Below are 16,734 nucleotides of genomic sequence, written 5' to 3'. Positions count from 1 at the left end.
CACACAGTCGTACAAATGCAGTCTAATCAACATGTGTAGGAAATAACGGCAGATGCTGGTTTAAATTGAAGATAGACACAAAATACTGAGTTACTGCAGCATTTTGTGTCTAACTGCAGTCTAACCGATGTTTTGTAAAATTGCAACAGAACTTCCCAACTTTTACATTCTGTGTCCAAACTTATGAGGGCAAGCATGTCATATGCTTTAGTTTACTTTACAACACAGCACAGCAGATACAGCACAAAAACAAGCTCTTCCACCCACTGAGTCCACACAGACCAGCGATCACTCCATACACTAACACTATCCTGCGCAGTAAGGCCAATTTACAATTTTACCGAAGCCAATTAACCTACAAGCCTGCATGGCTTTGGAGCAAGGGAGGAAACCGGAGCACCCGGAGAAAACCCATGTGGAAACAGAGAGAACCTACAAACTCCGCAAAGACATCACCCGTAGACAGGATCAAACCTGGGTTTCTGATGCTGTAAAGCAGCCAGCAATTCTGCTGCTGCCCCACTGCCGCCCTTCTGCACCTTCTTCCCCATCCTATTTATTTGTGCTGCCACATTCAGGGAACTATCAACTTTGAACCACTAGATCCCTCGTTTGTCAACATTCCTTAGCGCCTTATCCATTTACTTCATATATCCAATCCCTTCCTGCATGTCTTCCCTGAATGATCAATTGCAGCAACCCCGTAGAGTTGCTGTTTGAGGACTGTTTGAGTCACTGTTATCATCAGAGCCACATGTTTGAGGATAAATAGTCCACACCTGTGACTGCCACTGGTGGAGGGCTTGCTTTATTGATGTAGCCATGGATAAAAACACCATTGACAAGAATAGTTATTGAACATATTTCATTGTCCTTGAGAAGATGGCATGAGGAGTGCCTTAAAAAACTACGGTCCATGCAATGTCACAGGTTCCTGTGGAAGATGGGAAATTCTGGGATTTTAACGGTGATGAATATAGAATAACAACCACATTTTCAGGTCCCTATTACATGTAGAATATGAGGGTGCTTGAAAGTGCTGGAATATTTTATTCCATTCAATAAACTAAATCCAAGATAGTGTCATATTAGTGGTGATTTCATGCTGTCACTACTCTTCTGGGTGGTTAATGTTGCAGGTTTAGGAGATGCTACTGAAGAAATGTCAATGGGTTTGAGCTTCGCACCTGGTGGATAGTATATGCTGTACACTTAACACACCCATGATGAATGTTTCATGGTCATTTGTCGGTCAAACAGTCTGCTTTTCTAGATAGTAGAACAGGACATGAAGGATACAAAGTGTTGGAGTTATTCAGCAGTTCAGGTAGCATCTCTGGAGAATATTGATAGTGAACATTTTGGTTGCGACCTTTATTCAGACTGATTGTGGGGGGGGGGGGGGGGGGGGGGGGGGGAGGAGCCAGAATAGGGGGAGAGGGGGGACAAAGAGTGGCAGCTGGACACAGGCAAGGGGGATGTTTGATAAGCAGATGATTGGAACAAAGGCTAGAGATAAAGGCAGAAGGTATTAGGCAGGATTGAAGTTGTGAACTGTGAAGCTTGTGGGTGGAAAGTCGCAGGAGGGGAGAAATATGTGGGAGTCTAGCTGGGGCACAGGGGGATGAAAAAGGGTGGTGTGGGGGAGAAGGGGAAGTGGGTTAGTACAATACCTAATATTGAAGAATTCAATGTTCATAGCATTGGGTTGTAAGCTACCCAAGCGGAATATGAGGTGCTGTTCCTCATGTTCACAGAGACAGGGAGAATTGGGGGAAACTATTGGAAAGACTGTAATAGGTTCCAACTAAAGTTGTCTAAGTAACAATCACTTTTTTTTTTAAAGGCCGTCAGATACAAAAAACAAACAAATTGAAAATGAAAAGTTCAACTATATCTGTGAAAGGAAATGAAAGCATGGTTCCTTGGAGTTGTTATTAACTTAACTGTTGGGATTGGCTGTTGACTTATGAATAAGTTTTTTGTGGCTTTTCCCATTGACATTTGGTCCAGAATATGACATCATATATGTCTAGTGAAAATAGAGATATTATAACAATTGTAGTTCCTAAATCTATAAAGTTTGTTATTAATTTTAATCTATCAAATAGTGTGTGTCCTCAGTTTATCCAGACAGAGATGCCACATTATTGTCAGTTCTGCTGTGTGGAAGAAATTGATATTTTTTTCAAAAGTCACTATTTAATTTTATAAATGCCATAAAAATGTGCCTGCTTTGGGAAAGAAATGTTGTAGTTTAGCTTACTGCAATATCACATTTCATTCACATCGATGCTGCCTCCATTAACTATAATCGTTGCTTACAAATCCTTTTCTTTAGCTGTGGTTTTGACTTGTTCATTATTATTTTTACTCTGTCCCACAGCCAAATGGAAGCAGCCAAGGCAAAGTCCATAATCCATTCCTTCCCACCCCAATGTTGCCACCCCCACCTCCTCCACCTATGGCTAGGCCTGTGCCTTTGCCAGTGCCAGACACAAAACCAACTACCACTTCTACAGATGGAGGAGCAGCATCACCTACTTCACCCAGTAAGTGTACTTCAGCAAACCCCATGTATATTATATGAACATAGATAGTGCTGGCCTTCTAAGGTGGTCCAAGCAATAGGTCACATATCTAAATGCACAGAGATGTTAATGCGGAAAGCTAGATAGTTCATCCTTTTTCTATATAAAGTTACTTTGCATCATTTTCATTATTATCAATGGAAAACATCAAACTTTACTAAAATCATTTTCCACTGAGCATAAAGATTTTCCTCCTGCAATTATCTGTTTGCTGGCTGCCAGATAAATGGTGCCTGTATTTAAGTTGTTAAGTGACTTTTCTTCAACATTGTTTTCTCCCTTAAACAATAAACATTATGACATGTGAAAACTGTTCAGGGTTTTCTTTGCATCTGTTTTCAGAAATAGTCCTGTGGTAGAGAATTAATTAGCAATGTAACTTTTGTCCATGATTTGGAATGATATATCTGCTTATGGCTTGTTAAATGGGAAACCAGCACAGGAGAACATAGTGGCCAACCTTGGACTCCCATCTGTGCTTTTGATGCAATTTTCAGGCCTGTCTCTAAATAGTAATCGGCTTCACTGCTGAAAATGCACAATCTGATGTATGACCCCAGAGAATGCCCAATGAATTTTTCCCAGGGATACTTGGTGACCTTTAAGAGAGAGGTAAGTTTTCGAGCGATTTTAAGGACTAGCAAGCACATTAATGCTCCTTCCTGACCTGGAAAATAAAGTATGTCCACGTCCAGACTATTATTATTCATTTCTCCATCCCAAAGGCCAACAAAGGATCCTGGTAGAGATGCAATTCCATGCAGGACTCAGCAGCGATTTGCCATCTGAAACCTGCAACTCTAATATTCAAATGAGGCTCAATTCCTGAGGTAGATAAAAATGCTGGAGAAACTCAGCGGGTGAGGCAGCATCTATGGAGCGAAGGAATAGGTGATGTTTTAGGTCGAGACCCGTATTCAGATTCTTCTCAATTCCTGACAATGGCTTGCCTGATTGTCAATTATAGTGATGCACTGCTAACACACACATTGGGTCCAAGCTAACAATCACACACCGCCCATGCAGGGGTCAAGCTTCTTTTACTCCTGCCTGTCATTCAGTCAACAATTTAGTTTACAAATTGATCAAATATTGATCTGTTAACTCCCCACAAACATTATCCCACAGTGTGTCAGAAGCTTGGAGTCACACGCATCGCTGACACTCAGTCACTTGTGTTTTCTTACTGAGATGCATGCTTTTGGGCTCTTCAGCTAATACAGTCATTAGAATGATAGATTAGAAGGCATAAGCATAGATTAGATTTTTTTAGGCTTATTCTTGGGATGGTGCAAGACCATTTCACTATTCCAAGCTGCCATGTTAGTGATAGAAAATAAAAATAAGTAAATATTGCATGCATGATGGCAGATTGGGAGTTGTTATTTGCTTGTGAATGACAGTAGATTTACTATATAAGGTTGTACATACATGTTCTGAAGTAAGTTGAGGTTAAGTATGATCATATATCTCATGATTGTTTACTGAAGAATTCTACCAATGCTGCTGGTAGCATAATTGAAATTATACTTAAAAGATGTTTCTCTGCCAGTGAAAATTAGGCAATAAATGTGGTCGCATATTTCTTGCAAATTATTTGACTACATTTCAGCTTCTTCATTAGCATGGATCAAAACGGAAGGTCAACTGCAATTGGGCGTAAATCAACTTTTTAAAAGATATTATTACCTGTCCATATTTTACATCCTGTTAAGTTTAAAATATATAAATATTTTCAATTTGAAGCCTGATGTCCTTGCACTAGACGTTTCACCTTCGTATTTGTTGGTGAGCTTGCATAACAGAAATAATAGGATGCATCTTGTCAGTGTACCTTTAGCTGCAGGTGGGTGGCAAAGTGGTGTTGCAGCCAGCTCAGCTCACTGCATGCAGCAATTGAGATGAGAATTCTTCTGGCTGTTGTGTGCAGCAACATGATGGAAATTGGGAATTATTCCTCACACTTTTCACACGTGCATTTCTAATAACACAGGAAATACCCAAGAAGAACATTCTGGCCTATTTACAACTAGATCAAATTTTACGCAAACATTTGTAATATGTTCTTCAGCAATTTTCAGTAGTGCATCATTAAATATCAAGGAGATTTTATCCGATAATAAATTGAATGAAGATTCAATTGTAAAATCCTGTAAAATCACAATTTTATCCCTTTCTTGCTGTTATTTAGCTCCCAGGAAGCAATGGATATAGCCCAAGCAGTTTTCAACATTCTAAAATCCTAGTCATTGTTTATTGCAATAAATGATTGTTAATAGTAACATTAGCTAATGTCTGCCTATGCTCTGTAGTGATATGTTGCCTTTATTGTATACTTTGAGTGATGATTCCACTTGACATATATTGTTTTTGTTGTTTTAACTCATTTGTTTATATTGCTTCATCATTCCTCAGATCCTTGCATTCCAGATAATAACAGATATTAACTAGCGGCATTTACTGTGACCCTTGATAGATTTGTTTCCCCAATGATACATCTTGTAAGAAATAAAATTAATTTACTGTTTTACAATGGAAAATTGTAACGCTGCAATTATCACCCTACAAAAAGAAAAGGTTGTGCCTTTCTATGTCTGTTTTTAAAAATAAATGGAAGCCAAAGTTCTTCAAGCTTTGTTCTTAATCAGGGGGTTTAAAAGGTGCACCATGCATAAATGTGGGTGAGTGCTTCTACAGACCCTGCTGTCTTTCAATCAGGCTTAAGATGTGTGTTGTTTGTGTGCGACCCACTGCTTCTTCTTGAACGCATGTATCCCTTCCCTTCACAGCCTACTCGACACCCAGCACCTCCCCTGCAAACCGATTCGTGAGTGTTGGACCACGGGATCCCAGCTTTGTAAATATCCCTCAACAGCCACAGGTGGGCAGCTTTGAACCTTTTTGTATCCAGTGTAGCTTTTTGTGGTCTTGTCATTTAGTGCAGTGAGCTGCAATCATTTGCTACAATTGTACTGCACGTTGGAATTCTTGAACTATATGTTCGAGCTACGAAGCCATCTGGACGTAAAATCCACGCATCCTCTAATGTTGCCGAGCAAAAAAATGTGGTGTTGTAAGTCATTATAAAGTAGTAAAATGTTGCCAAGTTTGTTTTTACTTTCATAATTCATAGGAAGTACATCAGTTGGCTAGTTTTTAATTTGTATTTCTTTCTTCTTTAACCTTTCATGTCCCAATGAAGGAAAAACAGCAAAGTGGTGTGCAGATTCTAGTTTACAAAGTGATGGCTGCAATTTCTGTCTAAGTAGTCTCAAGACCAACAGAAATTCAATCTGTCTAATTTAGAAGAGCTGTTTTAGTTTAGTCAGTTATTTTAATGTGTACTTTTATAAAATACCTCTAAGCTGATGATGTAGCTTCAAATGTATGAGCCTGAGAATAGAATCAATAATTTAACATTAAGAATATTCATGTTCAGATCACATAATTCACGTGAACCTAAGGACGTGAATCGGGAGAAGGCCTCTCATTTCTTCACCAATCTCCACCAATCAATAAACTTATGGCTGATCCTTTACCTCGGCACAGTTTCCTAATTAAACCCCATGCCTCCTGATTCCCTTAAATTACGAAATTGTATCTATCCTTTTCCTAGCCATACTCAATCATCAAATGCTCTTAAGCAGAAAATTCCAAAGATTCACTATGCTTTGGTTGAGGAATTTTCTTCTAATTTCAGTACTGAATGGCTGATCCATAGTTTCGAGTGTAACCGCTGATTCCAGATACCTCAGCCAGGACAAACATGATCCATGCATCTACCCTGTCAGGCCCTGTAAGAATTTTGTATGTTTCAATGAGATCACCTCAAATTTGTTTAAACTCATGAGAGTGTGTGGTGTAATCTCTCCTCAAAGGACAACATTTCCAAGCCAGGAATCAATCTGGTGAAGGTAGACACAAAAAGCTGGAGTAACTCAGCGGGACAGGCAGCATCTCTGGAGAGAAGGAAAGGGTGACATTTTGGGTCGAGAACCTTCTTCAGACCCGAAATGTCACCCATTCCTTCTCTCCAGAGATGCTGCCTGTCACATTGAGTTACTCCAGCTTTGTGTGTCTATCTTTGGTTTAAACCAGCATCTGCAGTTCCTTCTACACATCAATCTGGTGAACCCTGATTAAACTTCATCTATCATAGGTAGACTGTTCCTTAGGTAGGGTGGCATGACCTGCCCACAATATTCCAGGTGCATTCTCACCAACCCGCTGTATAATTTCACTGAGGTGTCTTATTCTTGTATTCAAATGATCTTGCAACATTCTGTTTATCTTCCTATTTATCTGTTGTATCAGTAGGTTAACTTTAATTTATGTACAAAGATACTCAAGTCTTTCCAAGCACCAATCATTTATACTCTGTTACTATTTACATTTTGTCAAGTTATTTTCTGCTGTTTATTCATTATTCATTCTATCGAAATTCCTCTGAATTTTCTCTGCATTCAACTCTAACTATATTAATTAATGAGGTGCTTATCAGTTTATTTAGCAATTTCTTTTCATTTATAGTGGGCAGGGAAGTGTCTTAAAAATACAGCAAATGTTGGCATATGAATCCAGTACAAAATACAAAGAGCAGATCAGGCAGAATGTTTGGGGAGACGAGGGAATGGACAGACAAAGTTTTGGGTTGAGACCCTTCTTATGACCCATCATCTAAATCTGAAGAAATGTCCCGACCCAAAGCATTGTCTGTCTATTCCCTCCACAGATGCTGCCTGACCCACTGTATTCCTTCAGCACTTTGCATTTTGCTTAAGATTCCAGCATCTGCAGTTTCTTGTATCACCATATGCATCTAATCTCGCTACTTTCATAGGAACCACTAATGTTTCTCTTTCCCATTCAGATAGTATAATCTCTCAAAATAGGGGCTGTAAAAAAAAAGGCAAGTGTTGCAGAAAATCTCAGTGAAGTATTATGAATGTAGTTAGTGCTGAAATGTAATTTCTTAATCTGAAAAATGTATGTGTCTGAGGCAACTGAGTGAGAGCGTCAAACTACTTACTAATAGAAAGTCAAGATGATTCTCCTTTCATCTTGTGTTCAACCTGAGCTGATTCTACAGATAACCAGTGATTGATGACCAGATAGTTCATGGAGTTTTAATACCATCAATTGCAGACTAGAGTGCCCTAGAAAGTGGAAGTGCTGTGGCTTACAAATTACATTATAAATGGGTAATTGAACCTTCTTGTAATCTTTAAAGTGATGGTTCATCCTGGTAGTCTCGATTGTTCCTGTCTTTAAAGATTGTTTTTTTTCTTTTTTGTCTGCACTCCAATCTTTTAATAAAATATATATTCAAGCATTTCTTAATCATTGAAGTGGTATTGGATCAGTGCAGGGATTCTTTAATTTATAAAAGGGCAGCTTTCCTAAAAAGTGTTTTGTGTCATGAAATTGTGTAAGTCAAAAGGGTCAGCAGTTGTCATTATGGAAACTTGAGTCCATTTGTTTGTTTGCAGAGAGTGATGTGCTTGCTATTCGTTAGTGCAAAAATTGCTTTCTACAGTACATCAAGAACATTTATTCTTAAGGGTCATTGGTGTTATAGTGAAAACTTGTTTATAAATCAAGGAATCCCTTTAGTAGGGTATGTTTGGTGAGGTTGAAGCTCACTAAAACTGTGGATCCCCTCAGTTCGATGCAACAGAGTGGTGGGAGGAGACAGATTAAGTCATGATAAAATTGTGAACTCGGGTGTCTGCAGGAGGGAGGAGAAGATGCAAATCTCTGGCATTCTTGAAAGAATAAGAAATGAAAACCATTAACTGTTTCCTAGATCACTTCAAACCTTATAAAAATGACTCGAGTTTAGTCTTGTAAACTTATTTGGCTATGAAATGTGAGACGGTGATGAGAATATGTAAAAAAAAAATCGAGTTTAAGGAAAAAGAAATGAAGCTGAATCGCCAAAATAAATTTCATTTTTTTACAGAATTATTAATTTATAATTGCACTGCCCTATTCCATATGTAAATTAAAGTCAAAGCGTTGTACAACCTAGAAATGAGCCTACCGCCCGTGATGTCTATGCCAACCATTGTGCCTACTACACTAATCCCAACTTCCTGCACTAATTCTAATTCTCCCGTTGCATTGCTCATTCAAGCACCTGTCTAGATGCCACTTTATTATTGTTATTGTCCCTCCTTCTACCATCTTCTCTGAAGGCTCTTTCCTGATACTCTTTATGTGGGAAAGGAAATGCCCCTCAAACTCCCTTTTAACTTGCTTGTGCTCTCTCTTTGCCTATGCACTACATTTTTCAAAACCCCAACATGACATTGTCAATCTACCCTTTTTTTGTCACATAATTGTATATTCTGCAATCATATCACCTCTCAGCTTCCTTCCCTTCAGGGAAAACAACCCTATCCTGTACAAATTCTCCTGATAAATTAAGCCCTCTAATCCAGGCAACAGTTTATGAAACTTTTAGGCATCCTCTCTGGCTTAATCATGTCCTTCCTTACAGTGTGGTGATTAAAACTGCACACAATATTTCATGTGTGGCCCAACCAACATTTTGTACCATGGGAATATGGCTCTCCAATTCTTAATGCCTTGACCAATGAAGGCAAGCATACTATACACCATTCTCACCTCTGTCTACCTGTGTTGGAAACTGTCCTTTACTCCAAGGTGTCTCTGTTCAACAATACTCCCCATTCACTGCCATTCATGGTGAAGTGTATTTAATTAAAAATCTGACCATGAACAAGTTTATGTGCTGTTGATGGGGATACTTTGATACTTTCTCATAAATCATAAATTATGAAATTAGATCAATGATTCAATTCAATTCAAACAACAAATTTCTTGAAAATTAGAACAAATCATAATATTGCAAAATGATAGCTAGTACAATCAAATATGAAAAATACATTGGTTACACAATGTGAAAAATATGAAATATGAAAAATACATTGCTATACTGGACTGAATTTACAGTTTTGTTGTGACTTATCTGTGACGCAGCACATTTTCTTGCTATCTTTGTACTTGATAACTCGATTCTAGGTTACAGCGTTACAATAGGTCAGTTAGTAGACATTAAGCAACGTTTAAACCCTTTGGAGTGGGAATGGAAGAGTCACAGAAAGAATAATGTTGGCTGAAGGATAAAACACCTAAAGCTGCAGGATTCTTTTCAGGGACTTTTATGTTAAATCAAAACCTTCAACATGTGTTGAGCAATATATCTTCTCACTAAAACTTCATTTAGAGTTTATTACATGTATTTTTTTTTAATGTAATAAATTCTAGCTTAACCAGAGAATGGATCTGTCTGTTTAGCTGTTAACCTGCCACATAAATAAGTAAAATACCAGCAGCATTCCACTGCAGGGGCAGGTTTTATCGGCCAGTTACAGCATTTAAAAGAAAAATTCCCAATCCTCATCTTGACCTTTATTGACTTAATGTTTCCATGCTCTGATTAAATATTTAAAAGTCAACTCTATCTACTTTCTCAATTTTAAGTTTATTTCAAATAATGTCAACTATTTATAGGAAAATCCGGTACGGTTGCAAAGAGACCAGTGGGTAACTATCCTTGACAATGACAGGAGACCTGAATTAACAGATTGTAGAGATGCTGAAACTTTAAGGCAACTGAGCACAAGTAACATGTGTTTGCAACTAATCAGGCAAGGAGGAAGCTGGTTCTGCTATTTTATTAACAGTTCCACTTTATATGTAAATGCCAGAGACACTTGTGGTTCTTTATGACCAGCTGATGCTGCATTTCAGGTCAGATTGGACCCACAATCTGACCTCTAGAATGCAGTATATTAATGCTGATTTATGTGCTGGAATTACTTCATAAACAAGGCCTACCTCAGAGGCTGAATTCACACCAGATCTGATCAGAAACTGATAACAATCCTACCAGTTGGAAGAGCATAACATTGCCCACTCTCTGCCTTTTCAAACTGTCTACCTTTTATCTAGTCTGTTGTGCTTGGTGGTAGCATTTATATTTTGTTGAATTGGCAATGAGGGTGTATGTCATGGAGATGCCCAGCATTATGGAGTGGTTTCTTTTATTTGGTGCGGGGTTAAAACTTCCAAATGTGGATTGCGTAACAAAAGCCAACTTTTCAACTTGCCCATTTGGCAAAAACCAAGTGTGTGCTTGTGCGTGTGTCTGTGTGGAAGAGGTGGGAATGGTTGGCTGCGAGTAGTTACAGTTAATATTGCAGTTAAGCCGTGCCTGTCTCCCACGCTACTATCTTTGTGAAAAGTCTTTGGACACAATCGATAGCTCGGTGGGTGGAATGTAGTTGAGCTCCATAGTAAAAATGTAATTCCAGTGTCAATGTTGTTGGCAGGGCTGGACATAATATGTTTCCTGAAGCTGCCCTCTTAGACCAAGCTAGCCGGAACTGTAGGAGGCTCAAAAAAAGCATGTTTGAAAATGTGATTCCCCTTATGGGATAAGAAGAGCAGAAGTGAAACCTTTTATTTTCTCTTGACTTTCACCCTCCTTCCCAACTTCCACCTTAAAAAAATTCTTACAATCCACCTTTTCTCTCGATGGCTAGTAAAGCCCAATCTTTAAAGGCTTCAGAGTGATGTCTTATGGCAGCTTGGGCTTTCTTTGGATATTAAATGGGTATTCATCAAATAATTGTGCTTCACATGATGTAGGCCCCAGGCTGCAGTGGTGGTCAATTTTCTGCCCAACTCTAAGCGTAGAAGTCTAACTCAGCACTGATGTTTAGCCAACAAAAACACTGCTTAAATAAGATGTTCTTAAGTTATCTGTTCAGAGAAATTATGAGAAGTATGTAAAGAAGGCCACATTGGGAACACCAAATGCAGTAGACGAGGTTAGAGGAGGTGCATGTGAACCTCTGTCTCATCTACAAGGATTGTTGAAGTCCCTGGATGGATGTGAGGAAGGATGTAGAGAGACGGTATTGCATCTCTTGGGTTGTTCGCAGATGGTTTGGATGGGAAGGGATGAGTGCACCTTGAAGTAGCAGAGGGAGTGGTCTCTGTGGAAGGTGGCGTTGGGAAGATGTGAATGGTGGTGGGATCATAATTGAAGGTGGAGGATATTTTGGCAAATGATATGTTGGATGTGGAGGCTGGTGGGATGAAATGCGAGGACCAGGAGATCTCTATTCTTGTTCCTTCTGGGGGAAGGTGGAACAAAAGCAGAACTAGGTGTCACAACAGAGCCATGGGTGCAGGATTCATCTGTGACAGCAGTGGGAGGAGGTGTTGACCAGATAATTGAGAGTCAGTGGGTTTGTCGAAAACATCAGTTGTTAGTCTGTCTCCTGTGATGGAGACCGAGAGATCAAGAAAGGGGAGAGAGGTGTCAGGGATAATCCATGTTAATTTGGGTGCAGGGTGGAAGTTGGTGGTTAAGTTAATACAATTAATGAGTTCTGCATGAGTTGCTATCTATGGTTTCCAAATTCCACACCTGAGAATTTCACATCTGGTTGTAAGCTGAAAAAATACATCTAATTGTCATGAATAATCAAGAACCTAAGGATCGTTTATGGTGAACCGAGGGCCATTTTTGTTTAGAGTCCCTTGCCCATAGTAGGGAATCTAGGACCAGAGGACATTGGTTCAAGGTGATGGTGAAAAGATTTAATAGGAATCTGAGGGGTAGCTTTTTCACACAATGGTTGGTGGGTGTATGGAACACGCTGCCAGAGGAGATAGTTGAGGCTGGGACTATCCCAATGTGAGTTAGACAGGTACATGGATAGGACAGGTTTGGAGGGATATGGGCCAAGCGCACGCAGGTGGGACTAGTGTAGTTGGGACATAGTTGGCCAGCGTGGGCAAGTTGGGTCGAAGGGCATGTTTCCACACTGTATCACTCTATGACTCTATATGCTTCCATGTTATCAGCAGCAGCTTTGTTCTGCACAGCGGTCCTTGTATTGCCAGTCTTTAAATCACAACTAGGCCAGCATTAAAATGTAACCATAGTTCTCGGCGCACAGTTCATTTCTGACCATCAATATATTGTAGCTGCAATTGGTTTTGCATTGTCAGGACAATGAAATCTGCATCACTGGACAATTTTTTTCCTGTTATTTTGGAAGCAAATCCAATATTAATTAGTTATGAATTAGCCATAAGATCTGTTGGTAATACTGCATTATGACATTCTTATAGTGCAACTCTGGTTAGATGGCCATTTTTGAGGAATTTGATATAATTTTAAGATTTGACTCTGTAGATTGGTGTCAGAAGAGATAAGAGATGTGCATATATTACGTGTCTCTCCCATCCATCTTCTCTGATTATTTTTTACTGCAGATAACACAGTATTGGATTAGCTTGCTGTACAGCACATCAGGAGGAAGATCAATTTATTGACTTTGTCATCATAGTAAGTAATAGTTGAAGGAAAGGAATAGAAGGCAAGACTGCACTGCATCAAAAATAAAATGTGCCATCTACTTTTTCTATAACTTATGCATCCTTAACTGTTTACACAGGAAAGAGCACTTCAGTAATTCAGTGGTTGTACATTATTAATTAACTCCACCTCAGTGCTCGGCAGAATTGCATGGTTTTGCAAAACTGCACTGTTTGATTTCTTGTAGGTGATGGAGACATTGACCAACTTTCAGCATTTCCTTTCCCTCTGCTGCTTTCCTCAGACTGCAATCAGATCACATTTTTGCACAAGTGACATTATAGCCTATCAATAAAATAGATTAATGGCGGCATGGCTGGAACAAAACTGGCACATTTTCTTTCCCAGGTGTTTTGAATTGAAATTCATCCCTAATGACATCTGATGACCTACAGGCGAGTCTAGATGGGCTGCTTCTATTTCATATTAAATTATAATACAAGAGATTTCAAGGCGAATATTCAATGATTTTCAATATTATTAATTCTGTATATAATCCAGGTTTAATTATTAAAAAAATAATTCCAGGTTTAATTTTTTCACCATTTTTAATTTCATCAAATTATAGGTGATTGGTTTATAAGGCTAAGCTTTATATCTTAAAATGGCCTGTTGTGGGTCACGCAATTTGGAAAATTAGAATCTACTGAAAATTATTGCTCTCATTCCCAATACGTATTCGACAAAATCATTGCGGAATCTTTGATCTGCAGACTCTGGTAATGCCACCTGCCAAGCATTTTGAGTCATGTTAGCTTCCAGGTAAAGAGAGGTGCAAAACTCTGAGAACTAGTTTCATATTTATATTTTCATATTCCTTTACAATATTGAAGAATGCCATTAAGCCACTGAGCCTATCTATGCCAACTCTCATGAATTCCATTCCAGATTTATTTCCCCATAACCTATTATTTTGAACGTGTCTAGTAACTCCCACCTGAATCTCCCCTACCACCGACATACATGAGAGATAATTTCCATTAGCCAATTAACCCACCAACCAGTATATCTTCAGGATAATGGAATAAACTGGAGCACTGAGGTGAAACCCATGCAGTCACAGGGAGAATATATGTACTCCGTATATATAGCATCGAGGTGAGAATTGAACTGGGCTAGTGGAGATTGGCACAGCAGCACATCTGTGCCACCCAGTTATGTGGAGACATAAAGCTACTGGAGTCTGTGGTAGAAATTGTCAGCAGCGGCTAGAAATGTGGATCACCGCCCATCTGCCACCTTCATGGCATCATTTATCCTGACTGGAGGTTCTGCCACCTGCACACTGACACATACCTGTGTTCTTCTCCCTTCCTTTCATGGCTTCTTCATGTTTAACAGAGAATACTGATTGTAATGCATTTTAATGTTCTCAATGGCTTTCTGCATGAAGGTCATTCGAAAAGTCAATGCCCTTAATTGTTTGCAACCAGTTCAATTTCACTCGCTTGCAGTCTACTATTCCTGCCACCGGTTTATTCTTCACACACATCCAAATCTAACCCTGAAGTTTTGATAATGAGCTGACCATGGCAAATTGTGTTTTGATAATGAGATGACCATGGCAAACAACTTCCTACAATATAAAAATAATTTCTTTATGTGCTATCTGTTTATGACCATAGAAACATAGAAACATAGAAATTAGGTGCAGGAGTAGGCCATTCGGCCCTTCGAGCCTGCACCGCCATTTAATATGATCATGGCTGATCATCCAACTCAGTATCCCGTACCTGCCTTCTCTCCATACCCTCTGATCCCCTTGGCCACAAGGGCCACATCTAACTCCCTCTTAAATATAGCCAATGAACTGGCCTCAACTACCCTCTGTGGCAGAGAGTTCCAGAGATTCGCCACTCTCTGTGTGAAAAAAGTTCTCCTCATCTCGGTTTTAAAGGATTTCCCCCTTATCCTTAAGCTGTGACCCCTTGTCCTGGACTTCCCCAACATCAGGAACAATCTTCCTGCATCTAGCCTGTCCAACCCCTTAAGAATTTTGTAAGTTGCTATAAGATCCCCTCTCAATCTCCTAAATTCTAGAGAGTAATAAACCAGTCTATAGTCTTTCTTCATAAAAGTCCTGACATCCCCAGTCTGGTGTCTGCACTCCCTCTTGACCAAATGGTCATTTGTCAGTCTCTCCTTTCATGGATGAATTGCACCACTCATTCTCATCTTTTCACAAAGCTCAGTCCCTTCAAAGCAGTGATTCATCTTTCAATTTCTGTTGCGATGCCCTCAAATCTTTGCATTAGGCCAAATGATATCCCACAGTGTTGCTTCAGGTCTGCACCTGGTTGCCTCTACTGCTTCATTTTACTTCATGGGCATTCTGTTGGGATCAAAGACACATGGCTTGCACTACAGTCTATGGGTTCTGAGGGGATTGAGGTCAATAGTGTAACCTATAGGCCCTTCCACAGCATGGGGGTGGGTGGTCTTTTATGTGGTGGGTGGAAGAATGGGGTTTTAGATGTCAAACATTTTGCTTATATTTTCGGGCTTCCACTTGCTTTTGTCATTGAAAAGTCAAGCTGCTTAGTGCTTTCCAGATGCTCTTGTTGATTTTAGACACTGATGAGCTGAGGATTCCCATGTGTCAGTATGGGCTTACACTTTTTGCAGGAGGGTTTGAGAATGTTCTTGAGCCAGTTTCTCTGTCCTCCTGGACATTTCAGAACTCATATGCATGCTGTTCCAAGAGTGTGCATCAAGCATGCTGATGTTGTGGCCCATTCACCATAACTAATTGAGCTTGATCCATGCAGCAGACATTTCTTGGTGAGTGGTTGCTGGATATCAATTTTCCTGGCCAGCAAATGGATTTGGGGGATTTTACAATCATCTGTTGGTGTTATAATTTGAGTGCGATGAAGTGCCTACTGCGTTAGTCTGCGAAAACAGGGATGAACTATTTTGATTCCAACTCCTAGCCTCTTTTCCACAATCAGTTAGAAACTGTGCTGGCACATTGGAGCTGATGGTAGACTTTGTCATTAATGTATGTCTTTGATAAGGAGTGTCTCCCGAAACATAGTTATTGATCTACGTTTTCCTTGATCCCAATTCTGAGTTGATATTCATGGGAGGAGCTGGGGTGTGTTCTGCTGTTATGCTTAGAATGGCCAAGGAACTTCCATTAGCCATTGGTAAAATGATCAAATCCACTTACAATTCCCTGACAATTGAAACAATACACACTAACTGGCAAGAAGACTTGGATAATTGGCTGACATGTGACGAGTAACATAAGTAGCAAGTAATAACCACTTACACACAAAAACACGAGAGAATCTAACCATCTCCCCCTTGTCTTCGAAACTTCTCCTGGAGAGATCACCATTGACTAGAGATTCAACTGGACCTGCCACTTAAATACGCTGGGTGCAAGAGCAGTCAGAAGCTGGGTATTGTGCAGTGAATGACTCCCCTCCCGGTAGCCTAAAGTATTTTCATAATCCACATGACACAAGTAAGGGACATGATCAAATGCTCATGACTTGCCCAATGTGTGCAACTCCAATAACATGCAACACAATCCAGGTCAAAGCAGCCCACTTGATTGCTACCCTGTTCATCATCCATACCCTTCATTCCCTCTTCCTACAGACCCACCGCGTCTGCAGTGTGAACCATCTACAAAATAAACTGCATAAACTTTCTTTGGCTATTTCCAACAACTCCTATAAAGTGCTTCAAAACTCTAGCCTAGAAATTCCA

At 39.6% G+C, this 16,734-nt stretch overlaps 1 protein-coding gene across 15 annotated transcripts in view; it reads left to right on the top strand.

The window, feature by feature from the left end:
* The window catches only part of nfia (nuclear factor I/A), a 678,190-nt gene that overhangs the window by 631,540 nt on the left and 29,916 nt on the right, over nucleotides 1–16,734 (top strand). For 13 of the 15 annotated variants that reach the window (XM_055641846.1, XM_055641838.1, XM_055641840.1 and 10 more), the window contains 2 exons: nucleotides 2,387–2,552; nucleotides 5,381–5,472. In XM_055641846.1, coding sequence (XP_055497821.1) covers nucleotides 2,387–2,552; nucleotides 5,381–5,472 — 258 coding nt within the window. Of the gene's footprint in view, nucleotides 1–2,386; nucleotides 2,553–5,380; nucleotides 5,473–9,238; nucleotides 9,333–16,734 lie in introns of those variants that run through there. The other 2 variants (XM_055641850.1, XM_055641851.1) reach the window with 2 other exon arrangements.

Source organism: Leucoraja erinacea, chromosome 10, assembly GCF_028641065.1.
Source record: "Leucoraja erinacea ecotype New England chromosome 10, Leri_hhj_1, whole genome shotgun sequence".
Taxonomy (NCBI): Eukaryota; Metazoa; Chordata; class Chondrichthyes; order Rajiformes; family Rajidae; genus Leucoraja; species Leucoraja erinaceus.
This window is presented reverse-complemented; position numbering and strand designations above follow the sequence as displayed.